The sequence below is a fragment of the Carcharodon carcharias genome, chromosome 32 (assembly GCF_017639515.1).
Source record: "Carcharodon carcharias isolate sCarCar2 chromosome 32, sCarCar2.pri, whole genome shotgun sequence".
In the NCBI taxonomy this organism is placed as follows: domain Eukaryota; kingdom Metazoa; phylum Chordata; class Chondrichthyes; order Lamniformes; family Lamnidae; genus Carcharodon; species Carcharodon carcharias.
The window spans coordinates 19,540,565-19,564,361 of NC_054498.1; the positions used below are offsets into that span (position 1 = coordinate 19,540,565).

The 23,797-nt window shown below is 47.1% G+C and overlaps 1 protein-coding gene across 1 annotated transcript in view; it reads right to left on the reverse strand.

The window, feature by feature from the left end:
- Positions 1–2,371: 2,371 nt before the first annotated feature.
- The window catches only part of dapk2b (death-associated protein kinase 2b), a 154,450-nt gene continuing 133,024 nt past the window's right edge, over positions 2,372–23,797 (reverse strand). The window contains exons 10-12 of the mRNA XM_041178538.1: positions 4,171–4,260; positions 3,974–4,057; positions 2,372–2,513 (exon numbers count right to left, since the gene is read on the reverse strand). Of these exons, the coding sequence (XP_041034472.1) occupies positions 2,433–2,513; positions 3,974–4,057; positions 4,171–4,260 (255 nt within the window). The 3' untranslated portion in view covers positions 2,372–2,432. The remainder of the gene's footprint in view (positions 2,514–3,973; positions 4,058–4,170; positions 4,261–23,797) is intronic.

The following is a 23,797-nucleotide window of genomic DNA, read 5'->3' on the forward strand; positions in this document are numbered from 1 at the left end:
ACCTACCTAATCCTAATTACCAGCACTTGGCCCATAGCCTTGAATGTTAAGACGTTTCAGTCTAACTCATTCCGACATCTCATCAGGCCTATAATCTGGGTTGTTTTGGAGTATTTTATACTAGTCTTTCAGGTTAACATGAAAAGGGAGAGGTGGAGATGTAAGGAGAGAACAATACACCACCAGGTGGCCCTGATCATTTTACTTGACCCTAGACTGTAAATTTACTTTATTCCGTTGCCAATTCATTTGTCAAGCTATAGAAGGGGTCGGGGCAATGCTGCCAACCTGGACTTCTATGCAGATGGCACCTTTCAATATGTCATCAACCCCACCTCTTTTCTCTCTAACATTTTTTTCGACTCAATGAATTCAGAAGCAAAGACGAGGAGCTCAATGTTTGCGTGTGCGAAAATGAATAATACATATCCACAAAACAAACTCTCTTTCAGTATTCTGGCATTCACTCCTCAGCATGTATGTTTACCTGACCCAACTTGCTGCTAGGCATATTAAACAATGTAAAGATCAACATCTTCACCCAGCTTTTCTACTCCAGATGCTGCATGTTTCTATCATGACAACAGTTCCGGACTTTGACTAATTTCTGGGCAGCTCAGGTTAGAGAGGAGACTAAGGATATGACTGTACTGCCTCCAGCTCTCCAAGCAAAGGGGTGAATGAGGTTTCCTTTACTTGAACTTCCATTAACATCTCCAAGCTTCTAGACTGAAGTCCGCCCTCCTTCCTGTTTGCCTTCTGAAGCTAAATCAGGAAGCGCAAAACCTCAGTGAACTGCTTGACCTTGAGCTCAGTTTCCTCTCTCACATCCACTCCTTTACCAGCACTGTCCATGATCTCCATCACTTCAAGGCTCGACATTCCCACCCTAACAGTTGGCTCTTTCTCACATCTGCTCTCCAAAAGCTTCAGCACATCCAAAACAATGATGCCATCCTAATCCTGCACAACTCCAACCTTTACAAACTCCGCAATTCATTCGCTGATCATTTCACATTCAGGTACTGGGGTGTCTGAAAACTGATTAACCATGTGGCTTTTGCTGACAGACAGTTACATAAAGTCTATTTATGGCACTGTAACACTAAAATGCATTTTCCATAGGTAAGTCACCAAAATGATTCGCACGTTGGGGGTGAAGGTATATATTATCCCTGCTCCTGTAAATGAAAACTGACAGTTCAAGCTAGTTAATTCCAGGCATCAGGCACTAACATTTTGAAAGGTATTACAGTAATTGATTATCTGGATGAGCAGCCAGCTTACTGTTTCTGCATGTATAGTTATCAGTAAGAATGACTCTATTAAAAGGTGCAATAGCCTTGTCTAGGTTTTCAGAGAACTGACCCATCAATCTCTCACAGACTCCAAACTGGCTATGACTTAGGGCTTGTTTTAAACATTTCGCATGTGCCATTCTTTAAAATTCCTGTTGAGGTTATATACACACAAGTAATGGCTTCTTTGTTTATATTCCTTATATATAGGACAGAGAATCATTTCGTAACTCATGCAGGAAGCATTATGCTGTAGCATATTAAGTTGCTCATTTCATCAATTTTGCATTAAAATAATGGTTAAAGTCTAAAGCTATCTAAAGTAATGGTTACTTAAAAACGTTAGCAGAAACCAATTAACATTCGACGTGGCTCAGGTATCTCTCTGCTTGGCCCCTCGTTCACCAATGCTCCTTTCTCCAAGTTGCGGCTCTGAGTTGCTGGTGCCCACTCACAGACTGCTCATTGAACATTCTGATGGTGCTGTGATTCAGCGCTGTTCCCCATTCAAGAGAAAGTATGTAAACATTATTACAATCCTATGCTAGGATTACCCCAGGACAAGTGGAATCTCTCTACAAACAAGGTAGGGTGTTTAATTTTAATGGAGTCGTGCTAAATCTAAATCCTTAATCCCTTTCTCTTTCCTCCCTTGCCCTATTCCACCCGTGGCTAAGTGTCTGGCCTCCACTCAAAGTGCGTACAGCGGCAGGCCTGAAATGGAGAGCCCATCATGTGTTTAAGGAACTGTACCTCACTGTTCCTGACATGCAATGTGTTGGAACAATCACAAGAGTTGTATTTGAGAAAGACTGGATTCTTAAACCTTAATCAACAAATTCAGGTCTAAAACAGAAAAAAACTTACATTGAGCTGCAAAAATATATTGCACACTTTGCCTTCCGAAGTGCCGTTATCAGTGAAAACATTATTGTTGGTAGCACAGGTCTACCCATCAATCATCCAATCTGTGCATGTGTTCAAAGTGGCATTTGTCCATTTAACATGCCCAACATTGGGGCGGGGGGAGGGTGGGTGGGGGGAAGCACCTCTGGTGCAGGTTCATTCTAACAGTACGACGATCAACCTGCCCTTGGGTTTACCCCTCTTTAGTGTAACCTATCAGATGTGACTTTACGATGTGCTGCTGCGCCTCCTTGGCCTGAATGCTCTTCGTTTGAAATTCACATCTTCACTGTCACTGTCATACTGTCTCTGAAAAGAGAAAGAAAGGACTTGTATTTATTTAGTGCCTTTCCACAATCTCAAGGCATCCAAAAACACTTTTGAGCCAATTAGGTACAAGTGTAGTTACTGTCGTAATGTAGGAAATGTGGTGCTGACTTTTAATTGCACAGCAAGACCCCATAAACAGCAATGTGATAACCACAGGAAAATCCGTTTTTAAGGATGTTCGCTGCAGGATAAATATTGGCGAGGACATGGGGAGAATCTCTTATGTTCGTCAAAAGAGTGGCAAAGGATCTTTGCAGAGCTTCAATTTAATGTCTCATCTGAAAGAGTGCACCTTCAACAGTGCAGCACTCCCTCCATACTGGGAGTGTCAGGCTAGATTTCTGAAGTGGGGCTTGAACATACAACCTTCTGACTGAGGTGAAAGTGCTACCCTTGAGCCATTTCCCACTGGAAGGGGGGGGAAAAAAGTACTTTTTACCCCACATGATTAGAAATATCAATTCATTTTTATATGAGGGCAGGGAGAGATGCTGGTGGGATATATACTGGTCCTCGCTCTGGAAACAGAACGAATACAGGGATGGATACTGGTCCTCACACTAGAACCAGTGTTCCGAAGAAGTCATTTTGGACTTGAAACATTAACTTGGTTTCTCTCTCCTTAGATGCTGCCAGACTGGCTAAGTTTTCCCAGCATTTTCCATTTCTATTTCAAGTCCAGCCTTGAATAATGAAGTAGACTTTCCTTTGTCTGATTGCGACATGAATGAGTTCAGACCATCTTGCTGTCGATCCTAGTGTAGCATAGGCCCACAATACATTTGCTGCTTGTTTATCACTAAATTGGCAACATCAGAAGGACCATGGATTTGCTGCTGCGAGGACCAGGAAAACAAGTTATTGGACAAGACGAAATAGGTGTGGGTTATAAGACTGGAGGACATCATAGAGACAGGGTGAAGCAAAGCTGTAGAGGGATTGGAGAAAAAGAACAATGATCTTCATTCCCACGAGGACATGCTGAAGTCTGGACAGGGCAGTTGCACATGAGTGACTTTGTTTAAGAGGTAAACTGGCTCCGATATTCGAATAAACAGTGTGGAGCCGGGCTACCGGGACAACAGAGAAACCGAGCTTCAATATGAGCCACTGTGAAGGGGGCAGATACATTCACGTTGGATTGTATGAAATCAGCAGCAGCAAAATTGCTCACCCACCATTTTAAGAATTTCTGTTAGGGTTATTAAACCTTCCTTAAAGGGAAATGAGAGGGAAATGTAACCCGTGGGCTAGGATTTTAGGGCCTGCCCTGCCCGGTGAGATATTACCTGTCCCGCTGAACCGAATGGAGGTTTAGATGGCTCACCGCATCCACGGGGGTGGGGGCATAAAATCCTGGCCATTATCTCTGAGGTTGGTACTTAAAAGGTCAGGAAGCCAACGTTGTGGATAAAATCCATTAGTACAGCTCTACTTACTGAAGTTTCATCTTTCTTCAGATAATCTTTCTTAAGAAAGGCACGGGTCAACTGATTGCAAAATGATACAATCCTAAACGTCAGCTGAAAGGAAATGGGAGATTTATTAGTTACAGAGGAGGTTCTGAGAGGCTGCTGAAGATGAAACAACAGAAACAATTATTTTAATACCATACTGGAGGTTCGATTTCACCTACTTTCCATTTTCTCCTGATGTATAACCTCCTGAAATTTTCCAAATTAACGATAGATTCCCTTCTGACAAGTGCTTGGCATTTATTCAATGGCTGAAAGAAAATAAATGATCAATCATTTTTAAGAGTAATGGCTGGACAATCAGATATTGAAACAAATGTTAATAACATGTTCACTATGCAGCATCCAAAAGGCTCCCTGAATAGAGAATTACATTTTCTGTACTGGATTCATGAAACATCGCTGAAAGTTCAAAGTAACTCAAGAAGTTTTAAATTAGTCATTTGGTAGTACGGGACTTGCTGAAAAAGAGACATGTCAAAGCTTTTCATCTTGCACTCATCGGGACACAACGCAAGAATACCAATATAAGGGGAAAACAACAATTCATACCGTATGTGAGGAGAGTGCTGATTGGTTGGCAAGTGGCGTTGCCATGGAGAATGCATCAGTGAACAGTGCACAGTTTACTGCCAAGCATTGTTTGAAAGTTAAACCAGGCAGCTTGACCCTGATTGGTTAAGGCATTGCCCTGTGGAATGAGTCAGCGAATGGCGCTCTCTTATTTTGTTTAGCTGAAACAGGCGCAGTGTACGTGCCTGTACTTTCTGTCTGCAAAGAACAGGGCCCTGTGTATTAATATATGTAGCTTCCAGTACATCTAAGTTCTTTATCGGTGCAAGAGATCCTCTGCACTTGCATAAAACACAGCATGATTTAGTCGGGTCAGCAATCCAATGTCATCCCGCCACAATCTCTGATAATACAGAAGGTGAGCGGGTGCTGCAATCAGGAGCCTGCCCGCCATTTAAAAAAAAAAACAATTAACAAGCTATTGACTGCAATTTATCGTTGCCCACTCCATTTTTCAGTCGTTGCACAGGAAAAAAATTGGGATTGATTTATGCCAGGTATGAGGAGGCAGTACTGTGGTGGCCTAGGCAACTATAGGGAACCCATTTAGTGCTGAAAGGGTTAACGGAGAATTGAATTATATGCCTAGGCCTAAGAGAAAAATACTGCAACCTTGAGAACAATACCATCTTGTCTGACCACAGTTGTAGGATGAACCCTGAGACATTCCATTTTGTTCTTTCTCAGGCCAATGTAATCGGGATCGTGATAAGCATTTGCGTAAGCGCAACATCTGTTGTGCTGGGAACGAAAATTTACTACTATATGGATTGGTCAGTTAACTTATGCAAATAAGTGGATAGGCTTGTGCAAAGTTTACTGATTGGCTGTAAAAATGCTTTTAACAGGTCTGCGTGTATTCTGCTATGAGATGGTACAGTAGCACTCATTATATTATCTCCCTTGTGCACAAGTAATAAATGGGGTTTCTACATATTAATGATGCCTCGGTGTGATTAATCTCCTACAGTACAGGCCAGATGAAAAGGTTTGCAAACAAGGCTCCCATTGCTGCATGGAGCAGCAGAGTCCGCTGCTGAAGGTGGCTGCCTTGGCCTTCAGTAGGCTTTATTTCTTCACTGCTTTTAAGCTGACGTGACAAATGAGAGTGAGAGGGCAGAGGGGGCTTTAAACTGGCAGCTGTGAGTGGCTTTCTCTACTGTCAGCCCCTAGCAATTATATACCTCCTGTTATACCTCTCCTGTGCCTGTGGTCAGGTTCCTCACTGGAGTTATCAGCCAGGCTCTCGAGGCCTTTGCACCCTTGACTGTTGAGGGATGAGAGAATCTTGGACACTTGTTACCCTTCTGCTATACCAGCCGCACACTAAGGGAGTGGAAGCCCTTCTGATTAACAAATAGCTCTGACAGCACCTCGATTGGTTGCACCCCTAAATATGTGAACATCCTGTGAAGGAAGCAAAGCTCTCTGGGTTTGACCGGTTTCATCTGCCTCTGATATTGTTGGAAGCCCACACAAACAAGAACCTGGATGATTCAGTTGTGATCGGCAGATTATAAGGTCCTACAGACGTCACCAGCAGATCCCTGGAACGAGTGGATGCAAATGGTCAACTTGTGGTTACCTTGGCCCACCAGCTCCTCTCTGGAGGAGGTCTGCTTCCAAGAGGCTGCAACTGCCTGTTAGGAGATCCAGAGCATGGCTGTTTGGACATGTCAAGGAAGCTGACTCAGCCTATAGACCCTGTGCTGAGGGTATCGCCTCCTTTGAGGTGCAGGCCCGCATCCATCCCCTCAGCCCCATGGAGCTGCAGGTGGGTGTGCAGAAGGCAGCAGCAGTGGCTGGAGATGCTGCCCCTTGTGTCTGCTGAGCTAGAGCACACTGAACTTCCTCCTCACAGGCGAAAGCAAGTGCAGACTATTTTGCCTCAATGTTACAGGGAGGTCTCACAGGCAATAAAGTGAGCTCACCCTGGTGAGGCGCAGCGTGTGACCCGCTGCTATTGGGAAAGTAGGAATCCAGGGATAAAAAAGGCTTTTAATTGCCTTTTAAATGACCCCAATTGTTGTCCCTCCAGATCCAAATGGGTTTCCCCATGCAGCCCGCCTCAGGGAAAGCTGCAAAAGGATGAAGTGACATCGGGAACCTGACCCCACTTAGATTTCAGGAGATTTAACTCCTCCCATGCACTGAAACCCACCACCATGTGGCTGGAAAAATTCTAGCGATTGATATATGATCGGCTCTCACCTTTTATAACTTAGTGGACGTGTTTCTAGAGGTTGTGCAGTGGAGACAGAGAGTTGGAGCTTCAGACATTAGTCAGCAGAAGCTGATCCAGAGGTTTAGTGGAGGCCCACAGTGGTCTCCTGTGTTGGCAGCGAATCCAGCGCAGCAGCAGGATGAGTGAAACACCCAAAGGACCAAGAGTATTGAAGCACAGAGAACCATGGGGATGGTGAAAGGAAAATCCAGGAGAAAAATGAAATGAAGGAGCTGATCTGAAGCTGTAGGGACGGGAGGAAAACCAAAGATTGGGGCAACAGCAGCATGCCTAACCCATTCCAACAAGGATGATGATAGAAGAGATCTGAAGGATAGGTAGAGAAGAGTCAGTCATGCGAGGCATTGGTGCGACTACATTGGTGCACAGTATTTACGGAAGGATGTAAGTGCATTGGAGGCAGTTCAGAGGAGGTTTACTAGATTGATACCTGGTATGAGCAGGTTTCTTACGAGGAAAGGTTGGACAGGCCTGGCTTGTTCTCACCTGAAGGTTCGAAGAGTGAAGGGTGACTTGATTGAAATATATAAGATCCTGAATGGCCTTGACAAGGTGATTGTGGAAAGGGCATTTCCTCTTGTGGGTGAGAGCAGAACTAGGGGACACTGTCTTAAAATTAAAGGTCACCCTTTTAGGACAAGAAATGAGAATTTTTTTCTCTCAGAGGGTTGTGCGACTTTGGAACTCTCTGCCTCAGAAGGTGGTGGAGGCGGGGTCATTGAATTTTTTAAGGTGGAGATAGATGGATTTGAAACGTCAACTCTTCTTCTCTGCCGATGCTGCCAGACCTGCTGAGTTTTTCCAGGTAATTCTTTTTTTGTTATAGATGGATTCTTGTTAGGCAAGGGAATCAAAGGTTATCGGAGGTAGGTGGGAATGTGGAATTTGAAACACAAACACACTGATCAGCCATGATCTTATTGAATGGCAGAGCAGGCTCGAGAGGCCGAAGGGACTACTCCTGCTCCTCTTCGTATGTTCGTATGTCGCCATGGGAACTGATTGTTTAACCTGTTTCCTTTCTACGAATCATTGAGTTCACCATTGGGGTAAAATCCATTCTTGATTGGCTCAGCCACCTTTTTATTTCTTTCTTTCTGACCTGCCGATCCTGTGGATTATTTGAGTGCTTTGGCTCTGGTAAGTGGTTGGAATTGTTTTGCGAAAGTTGGCGGGCCGAGCATTCAGAAGGAATGGATTTGACACTGAGCACCCTTGTTTCCTTGTGTGTTTATTTTTCTACAAGTTAACCTGCTCAAAAGTGGTGATATAAGCATGTGGCACACAAAAATTTAGTTTTCATGTGTGAGTCTTCACTGTCTACCCTCAAAAGAAAGATTTTTTAAAACGAAAGACCAATTCTGAACTTGCTTCAGTCTGTGATCATGTGGAACCATTAACGGGACCAATATTTTCAGTAAATCTTCCTGAACAGAACGCTGAACCACTCTGTTAAAATTGTGAAGTAAATGTGAGCGGATGTCATATCCCTGAAGTGTTCTGATCTGGCCTCCTCCTGGATCCTGTGTTCAATTTTGGTTGGATAGACCCAAGAGAAACATCCAAACAAAAGGAGAATAATTTTAAGCTATCCCACTGCTCACTTGGGTGGAACGCTAGTTTTACATCCTGACAGATTTTATTCCCGGTGGGGATTAATATTGACCGGCTCAAACTCAGCTCAGAGATGGAGAGATGGTGACACTTTGCCCCCGACTGAACCCTCCTTCTACGCTGTTTATTATCTTATATTCTTCCGTCAGGCCCCCTATCTGTCACGTTTCTACAATGATTTGCATTTATATAATGCCGTTAACATAGAGAAAAAAACGCCCCAAGATGCTTTCACAGAGCTGTAATCAGAAACAAATTGGATTGATTATTGGATTGGGCTATTGATTATAGAATCCAAGAAATTGTTGCTACCCAATTGGTAACCAGAGTCTTGTTCAGATGCTGGCTTCAAGGACGATTCGAAAGGAAGAAAGGGAAGAGAAGAGAAGAGGCAGCGGTGCTCAAAGGAGGAAAAGACACCAAAAGAGTTGGGAAAGAGATAAGAGGCACACCACCTTAATGGTTTTCATGCACAGAGCAGGCTCAAGGGGCTGAGTGGTCATCCCACTATGGAAGCTAGAGGAATTTGAATTCAATAATAAATCTCGAATATAAAGCTAGTCTCAGTATTGGTGACCATGACAACTATCACTGATTGTTGTACAAACCCATCTGGTTCGTTAATGCCCTTTATGAAAGGAATTCTGCCAACCTTACTTGGTCTGGATTCCAGACCCACATTAACGTGGTTGATTCTTAACTGCCCTCTGAAATGGCCTCAGTTCAGGGGCAATTAGGGATGGGAAAAAAATGTTGGCCCTGCCAGCGACACCCACATCCTAAGAGAAAAAAAATCACAGCAGGTAAAACCGGCAAGTGCCAGTCTTATATGGTGTGGAAAACTGCAGCATGTGGGAAAAGACATTGCTGTCTATGCAAGCCAGATCCAAGAAGTTAGACTCATTCCAGTTGTCAATGGCAGCCTCACGGAAGGAGTGGAACTGGCAGAATCTATGCCACACGGTTGCTTCTGAGGACATTTTTTGGTTTAGTATCAGAAAGGAGTTTGCTAGTCTTACTGATTCTGAGCTTAAAGTATGAGTGCTTTAAACTAAAAGGGACTTGAACTGAAAATTGTCATTCTGCTTCATTCCTGTCACAGGCCCAGTTCCATATCACCCAAAGTTCCTGGTGAACAAAGCCATCAACACTGGGGAAAATGTCAGTAGTGAGACGTGTAAATAAATGCTTGTAGATTCAAGGGGATATGTTCATGTTTAAGAGCCAGTTAAGACAAAACAGATCACAATTTTAAACCAAAAGCAAGTAGGTCTCACTCCAAATGAATGAGAAGCCACAAAACAGCTCTCCACTGTTCCCACTCCATAAGCAGTAGATACGTGAGGTGAAATAAGTCATTGTTAGTGTGAATTGGATGATGGCAAATCGACAGCCTGTTTTATACCTTCTTTGGTTCCCCTTTCTAGTGACTTCAGCCAGTGCTAAATGAGCAGCTGATTCACTTGTGTCCATTTCGCACCATCGCAAAGACCAATTTCACCCCCACAGAACCTGTCTGCATTTTTATCCCCACTCTGAACAAATCCAAACTCTAAAGTGCACCAATATTCCCATTAGACATTTTCCGCAGATCACGTTCATTGTATTTCTGTTCTTTTGGTATATTCACACATCTCCATACATTGACACGGGGAAGAATTTTCAGGTCAGCAAGCGGGAGTGGGGCCAGCTCGCCGAGGCGTAAAATGACGTGGGGGGACATCAGGTGGGTGTCCTGATGTCACTGCGCGTCATTTAGATTTTCAGTTTGGCAGGCGCGCAGCCAACTCGACTGTGCGCCCGCTGAACTGTCAAAGGTCTATTAAGGCCATTTAAATATCAATTAAAACAATCAACTGAGCTGCCCGTCCAACCTTAATGTTGGAGGGGGGGCAGGTGAAGAGTCCAGGCGGCTTTCGCATTTTTCATGGAACCTCATCCACGGGCAGGATGAGGTTTCATAAAGGGTTTATTAATTAAATTAATAATTTTCAAACATTTGATAAACATGTCCAAGCTCATTTGACGCTGTCACGAGGGGACATGTCTAAATAATATTTTTCTGACTTTAATAAAAACTTACATTCCGGATTCAATGAGCTGCTTCAGGGAGATTTCTGTACGAAAGAGAGCAGGCCCTGACTCAGGGAATCCCGCCCGCACAGGGAGTGCTCAGTGCTTCCGGGCGCGTGTCACGCTGGGCAGGCCTTAATTGGCCTGCTCGCGTAAAATGGCGGCGCGGACCCGATCGGGGGCACCGATCAGGTTCACACCTGCCCTCCCCCCCCCCCCCAAACGGGAGGGGATTTCGGCCCATGAAGTTTATGAGAACTTGCCCTGTTTTTATAAAGCTCTCCTTTCCTGAAAGGGCAGTTTCACGTCACTATGGGGTTTGGATCCGAGTGACCGTTATCCGCTTGTGATTCTGGGGGCCAGGGAGCAACTCAGGGAGCCAAGATGGGGTACTTTCATTTCCTGCCTGGAGCGTAGGATATAAGAGAAAAGAGGTTATGCTAGAACTGTATAAAACACTAGTTACGAAATGGCTGCTGTCCTGTGTATGGTTCTGGCCACCCCATTACAGGAAGGATGTGATTGCACTAGAGAAAGTACAGAGGAGATTTACCAGGATAATTCCAGGAATGGGGAATTTTAGCTTCAGATGAAAGATTGGGATTGTTTTCTTTGGAACAGAGGAGGCTGAAGGGAGTAACATAGTGTCACCTGAGCTGGGGCACGTCAATGAATTTTAATTAAAAAATTTATTTGATTTATAAACACTTCATGAAACCTCATCCCGCCCGTGGATGAGGTTTCGTGATAAATGTCAAGGCCGCCTGGACAGGAAGCTCCGTTAATTCTTTTATTAGTTTTCAAATGGCCTTAATAGGCCTTTGACAGTTCGGTGGGCGTGCAGCTGACTCTGGTGCGGCCCACCGAACTGAAGATCAGAATGGCGCGCGGTGATGTTGGGACACATGCCCGACATCACCATGCGTCATTTTACGCATCGGCAAGCGGGGCCTGCCCCCGCATGCCGGCCAGAAGATTCAGGCCCACGTGATTCGGCTGTCCATTGAGCTAATGGATGAGCCCATTAAAAATAGTTTTTAAAAACCAAGTGTCTATTTATAACTCACTGTTCACATTCTAGTTATGTACTTCACTGAACAGAACCTTGAGTAAAGTTTTTTTTTAATAAATCCAATTGTTAGGATTAAAGGCAAATTTGAAATTTTTGAATGATTTTTCTCAGTTATGTGTTGTGCATTTATAATAAGTTTTCACAAACTGTCACACTTTATTCACAAAAGATGAACTAGATCACAAGAAATCCGTGATCTCAACAAGTTTCTCCACCTTTTCCAATTAAAAGGCACCCCAAATAAAGTCGATACATGCGTTTTGCGCCTGCGGTGAATGTTGTGCTAATTTTCCTGGGATTTCTTTGGTCTGTTGCCCTTTATTGACAGGACTTTGAACCAATATGGCATAAAAGATAGGACACTGCTCAACCACCAGTCTGCTAACAAATATCACAAACACAGGCAGGTGCAGTGAGCAGGGCAGCTTTCAAAACAGTTCCCAGACAGCTGTCACTGTACAACACTCAGGCCTGGATTTACCTCATTCATACCCATATCCCCTTCCTCTGTGCAAACGCAACTCAGCAGCTGATTCATGCCAAGCCCATTTCAAAGTTCCTATTTGCTGAAAAATAAGTAAAATAAATGGATAAAAGTGTGGACATGAACTCCTGACACTGGCCCAGAATTTACTGGAGTGGGACATGTTACAGTGGGCACTGTGAAGTTGGATTTTTTTCAGCCTCACCCTTTAGCTCCACTTAATTTGGTGCCACAAATCGCTGGACGCATGAGCTGGTAACGGCATGACGAAGGGGCTTCTAGGAACTTGGTCAACATTCATCAACTATTTGACCCAATAGGATTGAGAAAGAAACAGACGAATGAGGAAGGAGAAGAAAATGTGGTGAAACAGAGGCCGATTATATAAAGAGACTAAAGAGAAGAAAAAGAAAAATTCAAATGACAAGGGGGAAAAAGGCAAAGAATTAAAATATTTTACATTGAAAGGCTCCTTACACTATGAAATACCAGGCCTAACTTTGTGGCAAATTTGATCCATATTTACAATGCAAATCCAGCAATTTCTTGAAACTCAAAGGCAGACTGATGGTGTAGCAACGCTAATCATCCAGCGTTGCATGGTGATTCATAATTCATAGGATGTCTCTCCCTTGCTTCAAATTGGGATTTTCTTTTATGTACTAACAACATGTCCTTTTAGCTTAATGTTATTTTGCCAATATATTCAGGCCTTCAATTTGTTTACTTTAGCATCGTATCATTTAGATGGAGGGCCAGAGGCACAATAGGAGCAGAGAGAAAAATAATCACACAGGTAGAAAGGTTGGCCGGGGTAATACAGTAATACAGAGTAATACAGTAGTATCTGCTTTTGTGGGGGGGTGGGTGGCGGGGTGGTATGAGGAGGGGAAGCATGGAGACTGACTCGAGCTGGGTGAAAGAGAGAGAGAGAGAGAGAGGAATGTCTTTGGCATTGCTAGTACTGTGAAGAAATGTTATTGTTGCAACCTAGTGGGCCTTGTTATGATAAAATGTCTCCTCCTGATCACTGAATAGCATCAAGCAAGATCCACTATCACTTCTTACACTGAATAAGGAGACATTGTATCAGGCAATAAAAATCCAAATAATTTTCAAACTGCATTAGGCTAGACAACAAGCTATCTTTACCTGTATCATTTTCCCCCAACAAAAAATTCCTCCATTAATTTCTGTGGAACTTACTTCTGTTGGATATTAAAACTTTTCACAATATTTCTAGCGATATATGACTAATCTGATACTACTGCTGATACCTTATCAACTAAAGTCAGTAAATACTCAGCAGCACCGCACTACTCCGATTGCTGGGAATAGGAATCAACATCTGTTTCTGTCATACTTCTGATGGGATTTTGTGTTCAGTTTGTGGGAAAGGGAAATATTTCCACTTTCCCATCCTGAGGCTATAGTCAGGCAATCTGAAAGTCAGAAGTAAAGTTCCTCTAGTTTCTGTTTCCCTCACTGATCACCCTTGCAGTATTGCAACAAGTAATTACTCAATTGAGGGCAGTTTTGTTCTATGATCCCCAACCACCAGGGTTGAGATAGCTCAAACTCAAAAATCACAATCAGCAAACAAGTCATCCCAATATATTGGATGGTTATAAATCATAGTGAAAGAGGCAAAAGGACAATGTGGTGAACAGATATGTGACCCAGCCTTTCCCCTTCCACTTCCCAGAAACTGAATGTGAATAGATGTGCTTTGTTCTACTCAGTATAAATATATACCATAGCCAGATTGGAGCATTACGGTCAGTACTTTATTCCAGCATGTTTAATGAGAAGGTGGCTTTCATAAGCAGGACAAGACTTCTAGGTACCAAAGCTGTGACCTTGTGCAACACCTTAACTGCTGTATCTCACACCATAGATCATGTTGGATTGTCTTTTGACTCCAGAAGTTGCTATCACAGTCACACCATTGCATTCAGGTTAAAAGTAGCAATTGGGTTTATTTACAAGTGAGTTAAGACACAGTAACAGAAAAACACAGCAAGACACCAAATGATAAATATTTAGAAAAAAGATATAATCAGCACACAAGGGGTTAAAATAAGTTATCCTAGAACATTTTTTTTTTTTTAGAAATTACACACCAAGACTTTGAATAAAACAGCCTCTAGTGGACCATCAACAATGTGATTTTTTGGGGACAACAATTTCTATGTACCACAGGATCAATTTCAGAAACTGAGCTGAACTGAAGATATTGAGGAAAGCCTGAGCATATTTCAAAATTTAAGGCTTCAGAGCAAGTCTGAGTTAATTAAGCAAGTCAAGGTCACAACGTTAGGAGATGTTTGTTGTTCATTAACAAACTGACTTCGAATTGTTGATGATTTAAACAATGTTTCTTTGCCAAAGTACAATGTACTTATATTTATACTGGCATTCTTTGATAGCTGCCAGAGATTGAAACCATTCTGATGTCTGATTGGCACAGTTTGAAATCTACTAAATAAATAGCCAATAATTTAATTAGGGCCCGAAACCTAACTCCAGCTTTCTGGCAATTCCATAGGCCCAGAAAGCTATCAGAAAAGTTTGAACAGGCTGGGGCTATTTTGTCTAGGAGATAGAAAAATGAAGTAAGATAGGTGGAGGGTAATGTGAGACTGGGATTGAGTAGAATTTTAAATGTACGCCTAAGCCCTAATTTGACTTCAGGGGTGGAGTGAGGGTCAAAGTGGTCGGCAGTTCATGCGACCCTTCGGAGAGTGAGGTCTGAGATTTATCTAACTCACCTCGCACAAAATCAGAGAAGGTGGTATCCTCAAGTCTGAATGGAGCGAGCAGTAAATTATTGCTAGGCATGAATGGGTATCCATGGAAACAGACCCCAGACAAGATAAATAGTTCAGGGGAGGGGTGGTCAAGGCATCAACCTGCAGGTTTCCTTGGACGGAATTCTCCCATTTCCCCCATCAGCGGGCTCGATGGCCAGCGGGCGGGGGTGGTGGAGAGAATGCGGTGGGAGGTACAAAAGTCTGCATCCTGCTGGTGTGAAATGACAGCGGGATCTTCCGCTACTTCCCGCCAATGGCAGGTCACAATTCCCAACAGAGGCCGGCGTGAAACTGATTTGCATCCCGCTAATGGGATAAAGTTGAAGGCCCAACCGGAATCACACCCTCTCCCCCCCACCCCCCTCACATCCAATTGTCCACGACACCAGTGGGAAATCACACCGGTCCAGAACATGTCTGGACCAACGTGGCGTGTGCGTATTGGCACTTAGCTGCAGAAGGCGGGGGCTGCCTCTGGAGTTCGCAATGGAGGCCTCTAGCAACCCTGGAACACACAGATGCTGCCCCCCCCACCCAATGTTATCAGGTGGATCGTCCAGCCTCAGTGTTTTTGAGGAGGTCCATCTTCCAGCTCCAGAGTGTTCCTGAAGGTCCATTTCCTTTCTTCAGGAGCTCCAGTTTTCTTCAATGGTGGGTCAGTTGTCTCCAGATGCCTTTTGAAAAATGGTGCCCGGATATGACACCGGGACTGCAAGATACCACGAGATTTCCTGTCGGCCTCCACAGCAGGAAACACTCCCCGACTCGCCCCAACCAGGGGACTTAGTCCTGGATGGGAGAGCCTCAGAAAACCTTTCAAAAGGGATATACCTACCTGGGCTGCTTCTGGCCTGACACGGCTTTCACTGGAGACTTTCTAAAAATTCTTTTGTGGGATGTGGGAGTCGCTGGCAGGGCCAGCATTTGTTGCCCATCCCTAAATGCCCTTAAACTGAGTGACTTGCTAGGCCATTTCACAGGGCAGTTAAGAGCCAACTATACTGATGTGGATCTGGAGTCACATGTAGGCCAGATCAGGTAAGGATGACAGATTTCCTTCCCTAAAGGACATTAGTGAACCAGATGGGATTTTACTACAATTGATAGTTTCATGGTCACTGTTATTGAGACTAGCTTTCAATTCTAGATCCTTTTTTTTTAAAAATTAACTGAAATTATTCATTGAGTTTAAGTTCTACCAGCTCCCATGGTGGGATTTGAATCCATGTCCCCAGAGTATAAACTTGAGCCTTTGGATTACTAGTCCAGTCACTACACCACTACACCACCGTCCCAAGAGATTGGAGAGTGTGGCCAGAATGGGTGGGCTCGGCAGGGGAGGGTGGGGGCAGTCAGGAAGCCGCCCGCAATTGGCTCCGCGATTTCACGCGGCCGGGCTAATTAAGGCCCACCCTGTGTGGATTGTGAGCGGCAGCGCTCAGCGCTACCTGTGCGGGCGGGGGGAGGAGGGAGAATGGGCCTGGCAAGCAACTCGTGAAAGAGCGCTTCAATCTCCCCTGAGGCACGGAGCTGCCTCGGGGAGATTGGGGGGGGGAGGGGGGGGGGGCGCTTTTTTAAAAAAAAAAAATTAATAGAGACAATAAAAATTTTTTTTAAAACATGTCCCCTCGTGTGACATGATTGTCACATGAGCTGGGACATATTTTTAATTCAAAAATAAACTTTTTAGTTAATACCTACTTGCTTTAGGAAACCTCATCCCGCTGGTGGATGAAGTTTCCTAAAAAATGTAAAGGCCGCTTGGCCTTTTTGCTCGCCCGCCAACCGTAAGGTTGGACAGGCAGTGCTAATTTGATTTTAGTTACTTGTTGATGGCCATAATAGGCCTCACAATTATTGGTGGGTGCACAGCTGACTCTGGTGCACACCCGTCGAACGAAATATCACGCAAGTGCACGATGACGTTGGGACGCAGTTCATCACGCGTCATATTGCGCTCGGGCATGTTGGGCGGGCGCCTGCACACCGAATGTAAAATTCTGCTCTGTAAGTTTAAAACATCTCGTCACAAATTATGTTGAGGTCTAAATGACATCATTGGACATCACTATTTCAATACTGATGAGGTTTCTGCTTGTGATGAATGGACCGCCATGTTTCCAAATATCCATAAGGCCACGCGGGGGTGGGGTTAGGTAGCAGTAGGAACTCATTGATTTCCATCTGGCTACCATTTAGCACCCCCACCCACACTGTTCCAGCTAGGTTGACAGGTGTAACCAGGGCTTGGGCCTAAAAGCAGAATATCCAGAGCTGAGGAAATATAGCAAATGCCTTAGATACACAGAGAATTACTTTGCCCGGCAATCTCTTCAAGAGAATCTCTTCAATTCTGCAAACAAGAAACTCGGCCTGCCCTCGAATGTTGCCAAAACAAAACTCCTGTATCAACCCCACACCTGATCAGCAAAACATTCACCTCCCATATATGTTAAAGGAGGGAGCTTGGAATATGTTGAGCATTTCCTATTCCTTGGCAGTCACCCCTCAAAAGACCACCATTGACGAAGAGATCCAACACCAGACCAGCTGCTGCAGCTCAGCCTTCTACAAAGTAGAACAGCGAGTGTTTGAAAACAAAGGCCTCCACAAGTCAACAGAAGTCCTAGTGTACAGAGCCGTTGTCGTCACTACATTCCTGTACTGCAGTGAGACTGGGATTGGGTATCAGTGACACATAAGAAGGTTAGAGAAATTCCATCGGCAATGCCTGCGCTGCATTCTCCAGAATCACTGGGAGGACCATCGAGCAAACACTAGTGTCCTTTTCGAAGCCAGCTCCACAAGCATTCAGGCAAAATTCCTGAGAAATCAACTTCAATAAATGGGAAACTACGTCCCCACCAACGACTTGTTTTCCCAGCTCTCACATTGTCAGCATTCCAGAGGAGGGTGAAGAAAATGCTTCAAAGACACTCTGAAGCTCTCCTTGAAGCACGGCAGCATTGACATTAATGACCAGAGCCAACATGCATAATAGTGCAGAACATGCATAATATTTGGTCAGCATTTGTCGTACTTCCCAATATAATGTCTCAACGTATATATTTCAGAACAAAAAGCTGAGGAGGTAAATTAATAAGCACTGATTAGTTGATGTCAAACTTGGATCTTTAAAGACCGGAGGTTGAAGAAGAAATGCTTGGGGGAGGGTGTTGTACAAAGGATGGTGTGTACAGAGCTGTAGGAAACAAGAGGGGACAGGGCTGACTGACTTAATTATCAAAACGGGACAGAAATAAATGGTTAAAAGATAGGTAGGTAGAGAGAAAGGGGAGGAAAAGGAGAGCGAGAGACAGAGAGGGAGAGCGAGAGAAGGCGAGGGAGGGTGAGGGAGAGGGAGGGAGAGCGAGAGAGGGCGAGGGAGAGGGAGGGAGAGCGAGAGAGGGTGAGGGAGAGGGAGGGAGAGCGAGAGAGGGTGAGGGAGGGAGAGCAAGAGAGAGAGGGAGGGGGAGCGAGAGAGAGAGGGAGGGAGAGGGGGCTGGGAGAGCGAGAGAGAGGGAAGGAGAGCAAGAGAGTGGGAGGGAGAGCGAGAGAGTGGGAGGGAGGGCGAGAGAGGGAGAGCGAGAGAGAGGACGAGGGAGGGAGAGCGAGAGAGAGGGAGGAAGAGCGAGAGAGAGGGAGGGAGAGCGAGAGAGAGGGAGGGAGAGCGAGAGAGAGAGGGAGGGAGAGCGAGAGAGAGAGGGAGGGAGAGCGAGAGAGAGAGACAGGGAGAGCGAGAGAGAGGGAGAGCCTGGGAAGGAGAGCGAGAGAGAGGGAGGCAGAGCGAGAGAGAGGGAGGGAGAGCAAGAGAGAGGGATGGAGAGCGAGAGAGAGGGAGGGAGAGCAAGAGAGAGGGAGGGAGAGCAAGAGAGAGGGAGGGAGAGCAAGAGAGAGGGAGGGAGAGCAAGAGAGAGGGAGGGAGAGCAAGAGAGAGGGATGGAGAGCAAGAGAGAGGGATGGAGAGCAAGAGAGAGCGAGGGAGAACGAGGGAGAGCGAGATAGAGAGAGAACCAGAGACAGGGAGGGAGAGTGAGAGAGTGGGAGGGAGAGCGAGAGAGGGAGGGAGAGCAAGAGAGAGGGAGGGAGGGAGAGCGAGAGAGAGAGGGCAGGAGAGCGAGAGAGAGAGGGCAGGAGAGCGAGAGAGAGGGGGAGGGAGAGCGAGAGAGAGCGAGAGAGTGGGAGAGCCAGAGACAGGGAGGGAGAGCGAGAGTGGGAGCGAGAGTGGCAGGGAAAGCGAGAGAGGGCGAGGGAGAGAGAGCGAGAGAGGGCGAGGGAGAGGGAGGGAGAGCGAGAGAGAGGGAGGGAGAGCGAGAGAGAGGGAGGGAGAGCGAGAGAGAGGGAGGGAGGGAGAGCGAGAGAGAGGGAGGGAGGGAGAGCGAGAGAGAGGGAGGGAGGGAGAGTGAGAGAGAGGGAGGGAGGGAGAGCGAGAGAGAGGGAGGGAGGGAGAGCGAGAGAGAGGGAGGGAGGGAGAGCGAGAGAGAGGGAGGGAGGGAGAGCGAGAGAGTGGGAGGGAGGGAGAGCGAGAGAGTGGGAGGGAGGGAGAGCGAGAGAGTGGGAGGGAGGGAGAGCGAGAGAGTGGGAGGGAGGGAGAGCGAGAGAGTGGGAGGGAGGGAGAGCGAGAGAGTGGGAGGGAGGGAGAGCGAGAGAGTGGGAGGGAGAGCGAGAGAGTGGGAGGGAGAGCGAGAGAGTGGGAGGGAGAGCGAGAGAGTGGGAGGGAGAGCGAGAGAGTGGGAGGGAGGGAGAGCGAGAGAGTGGGAGGGAGGGAGAGCGAGAGAGTGGGAGGGAGGGAAAGCGAGAGAGTGGGAGGGAGGGAGAGCGAGAGAGTGGGAGGGAGAGCGAGAGAGTGGGAGGGAGAGCGAGAGAGAGGGAGGGAGGGAGAGCGAGAGAGAGGGAGGGAGGGAGAGCGAGAGAGAGGGAGGGAGGGAGAGCGAGAGAGAGGGAGGGAGGGAGAGCGAGAGAGTGGGAGGGAGGGAGAGCGAGAGAGTGGGAGGGAGGGAGAGCGAGAGAGTGGGAGGGAGGGAGAGCGAGAGAGTGGGAGGGAGGGAGAGCGAGAGAGTGGGAGGGAGGGAGAGCGAGAGAGTGGGAGGGAAGGAGAGCGAGAGAGTGGGAGGGAGGGAGAGCGAGAGAGTGGGAGGGAGGGAGAGCGAGAGAGTGGGAGGGAGGGAGAGCGAGAGAGTGGGAGGGAGGGAGAGCGAGAGAGTGGGAGGGAGGGAGAGCGAGAGAGTGGGAGGGAGGGAGAGCGAGAGAGTGGGAGGGAGGGAAAGCGAGAGAGTGGGAGGGAGGGAGAGCGAGAGAGTGGGAGGGAGAGCGAGAGAGTGGGAGGGAGAGCGAGAGAGTGGGAGGGAGAGCAAGAGAGTGGGAGGGAGAGCAAGAGAGTGGGAGGGAGAGCAAGAGAGTGGGAGGGAGAGCAAGAGAGTGGGAGGGAGAGCAAGAGAGTGGGAGGGAGAGCAAGAGAGTGGGAGGGAGAGCAAGAGAGTGGGAGGGAGAGCAAGAGAGTGGGAGGGAGAGCAAGAGAGTGGGAGGGAGAGCAAGAGAGTGGGAGGGAGAGCGAGAGAGTGGGAGGGAGGGAGAGCGAGAGAGTGGGAGGGAGGGAGAGCGAGAGAGTGGGAGGGAGGGAGAGCGAGAGAGTGGGAGGGAGGGAGAGCGAGAGAGTGGGAGGGAGGGAGAGCGAGAGAGTGGGAGGGAGGGAGAGCGAGAGAGTGGGAGGGAGGGAGAGCGAGAGAGTGGGAGGGAGGGAGAGCGAGAGAGTGGGAGGGAGGGAGAGCGAGAGAGTGGGAGGGAGGGAGAGCGAGAGAGTGGGAGGGAGAGCGAGAGAGTGGGAGGGAGAGCGAGAGAGTGGGAGGGAGAGCGAGAGAGTGGGAGGGAGAGCGAGAGAGTGGGAGGGAGAGCGAGAGAGTGGGAGGGAGAGCGGGAGAGTGGGAGGGAGAGCGGGAGAGTGGGAGGGAGAGCGGGAGAGTGGGAGGGAGAGCGGGAGAGTGGGAGGGAGAGCGGGAGAGTGGGAGGGAGAGCGGGAGAGTGGGAGGGAGAGCGGGAGAGTGGGAGGGAGAGCGGGAGAGTGGGAGGGAGAGCGGGAGAGTGGGAGGGAGAGCGGGAGAGTGGGAGGGAGAGCGAGAGAGAGGGAGGGATAGCGAGAGAGAGGGGAAGGGAGAGCGAGAGAGAGGGGAAGGGAGAGCGAGAGAGAGGGGAAGGGAGAGCGAGAGAGAGGGGAAGGGAGAGCGAGAGAGAGGGGAAGGGAGAGCGAGAGAGGGAGGGAGCGAGAAACAGGGGAGAGAGAGAGGCGGGGATAGGGGGAGAGAGAGAGACAGGGAGAGAGGAGAGATGGAGGAGGAAAGAAAGGGGGAAGAGAAGGGCAGAACTTTGAAAACCTAGTTCCAGCATGAAATGGTGGGATCTTTATAGGAACCTGTTGGGATTCTTCAATGGGTTTTGCCGAGAGTTTGTGACTGAGTCATGGCATTAGTATCCCGTTTCCTGGATTCCTCATCAATCAGAGAAGGCAGCCAGGATTTGACGAAGGAAATAATTTCCAATTTAAGGGAACATTGCCATGTGTTAGAATAGGTTAACTGAACATAGATTCCGGAGGCTGCAGAAAGCACAGGAAGGGAGAGGAGAGCTGGGATGGCCATTCCCTGGGTGTCTCAAATCTGGAGGTTCAGCGGTTGAATCTGAGTGGCTGAAGTGAGATGATCCTTCGCAAAGATGGGAGGAAGGGGACAACCCCTCCAACCAATCACGTGTGGACGGAAGTGACCGAGGGAGTCAGCAGCAGAAGTCTGATCCCTCCAGCCTGCAGACAGTGCATCAAGAGGATTCAGGATCTCAGGAGGGCAGAAAAGGTGAGTGACATAAACACTTACCAAGCCCCACCTTCTGACATTCTCCTGCACAGCACTCCTCGGAACCACGCACCTCGCAGCTGCACCCTTTCCTCACTCTCTAGGCACCTCACATCCTCCCATCTGAGCAGCCAACACTCAGCCTCATCCTGCTGACCTCTCATATACATCCTCCACAAATGGCTTCCTTCCCTCCTCTCCACACAAGCCATTTCTAACACCCATAACTCTGCTTTCTCTCGTTGCAGAAGAGACAACACAACCTCAGGGAGAGGTGGGGGGGGGGGGGGGGGGGGCGGGGGAGGGGGCGGCGTGGCCCTCCTGTGACAGGCACCTTGACAGCCAATGGGAACGCACTGGAGATGCAGATGCCAGTGCTGACCTGAGGTTCCACTGATGGCCTCAAATGTCAAGAGAGCTGATCCTCTGCCTGTGTTGGGTGTCTCACCTGCTACCACCTGGATTGTAACGTCTATCCTCTCAGCCCTGTGGAGTTGGATGTGGATGGAGAGAGTGCAGTTGGAGAAGATGCCGCTGCTGCTGCCATTGGTGTTGTTTCTTCACTTGCCCCTCATCACCGGTGCGAAGTGGAGCTGCATAAGCTGCTCCTGAGCCAATGGTCAGGTTTGGCAGCAGTGGGGGTGAAGCTGAAGGTGAGTGAAGTGCAAGACAGGCGAAGAGAGGTTTGAAATCACCAGTGAAGCACTGAAAGCGCTCTCCAAGGAGCAAAGCTGTGAGCCACAGTCTCTCACACAAAAACAGAAAATGCTGGAAAAACTCAGCAGGTCTAACGGCATTTTCTGTTTTTATTTCAGATTCGCAGCATCTGCAGTATTTTGCTTTTACCTAAGCAGCAGTCTCTCACCTGGGCCACCGCTGCAGCTCTTCAGTTTCACAAAGGCTTCCCAGACCCCCAGTTTCACACTGTGAGGCTCACCCTGGTGACCCTGCTGCATTGCTGATAGCTCAGGACATAGGTTGGATGCCTATTTAAAGGCCGAATCCTTGGTTAAAGCTCAATTTAATAACTTATTTGAATATTGAAATGCCTCAGACGACAGCCTCACAGCGGGGGTTCCTGCTCACCTTCAGCCCCGCCTGGGCGAAAGCTGGAAGAAGGTGGGATGATGCCAGCTCCCTGACCCTTTGTCACTATTAAGGGACCCAAACTCGGCTCCCCTCACCAGGGAAAATTCCTCCCAAGGAAGGAGATGACGAGAGAAAGGGCTGGAGATGGAAAGTCTATTTAGTTATGTGCTTGGCCAATTCCTAAGTGCCCTGCCAAATGTTTAAAAACACCTTAAGGCTCGAATTAATTTGAAGTTTTTAAACTGAAAAACACTGGAAAGTTTCATTATCATTAAATTAGCAGAACATTGATAAATATGTATTGACAGGCATGGCTGACTTGTGAGAAATTTTGAGAATGTACTTGAATTTTAGCTGAACCCACCTTGCTGAATGAACTCCCGTAAGCAATGTAACTACTGTATAATGTTGGTCCCCCCACTTATTAAACTAAAATCAAATAAGTAACATTGTACTGATTAGTCTCCTCTGAATTACTGAACACTATAGCTTGCATTTCTATCTGAAAGCCTCGGTGTGACTCAGTAATTTGATCCCCAAACCAACACCAACCCCTATAAGAGCTAAGCAAATGCCAGGATTAATTCCTGCAACTATACCTTTTTTGGAACCCAGGACACCAAATGGTAAGCTATTCTAGGAGAATTTCTAATGGTTACTGCAATGTACTCACATTACAAGTGACTATACTTCAAAAATACTGCACGGGCTGCGAAGCATTTTGACATCCTAAGGTCATGAGGCGCTATATACAAGCAAGTTCTTTCTTTATCTCAGCTCTTTGTTACACGCTGAGGCTTCTTAATTTTAAAAGCTATTGACTTGGTATAGCCACACTAGAGAGTCATGAAAGCCAAAGATTTTAATAGCCTGATCATAGTATGACTGGTGTACAGACCAGTGGAGGCACAGAAGACAACCTTTAAGGAAAGATGTAGATGCATTGCAAACAGTTCAGAGAAGGTTTACTAGACTAATATCTG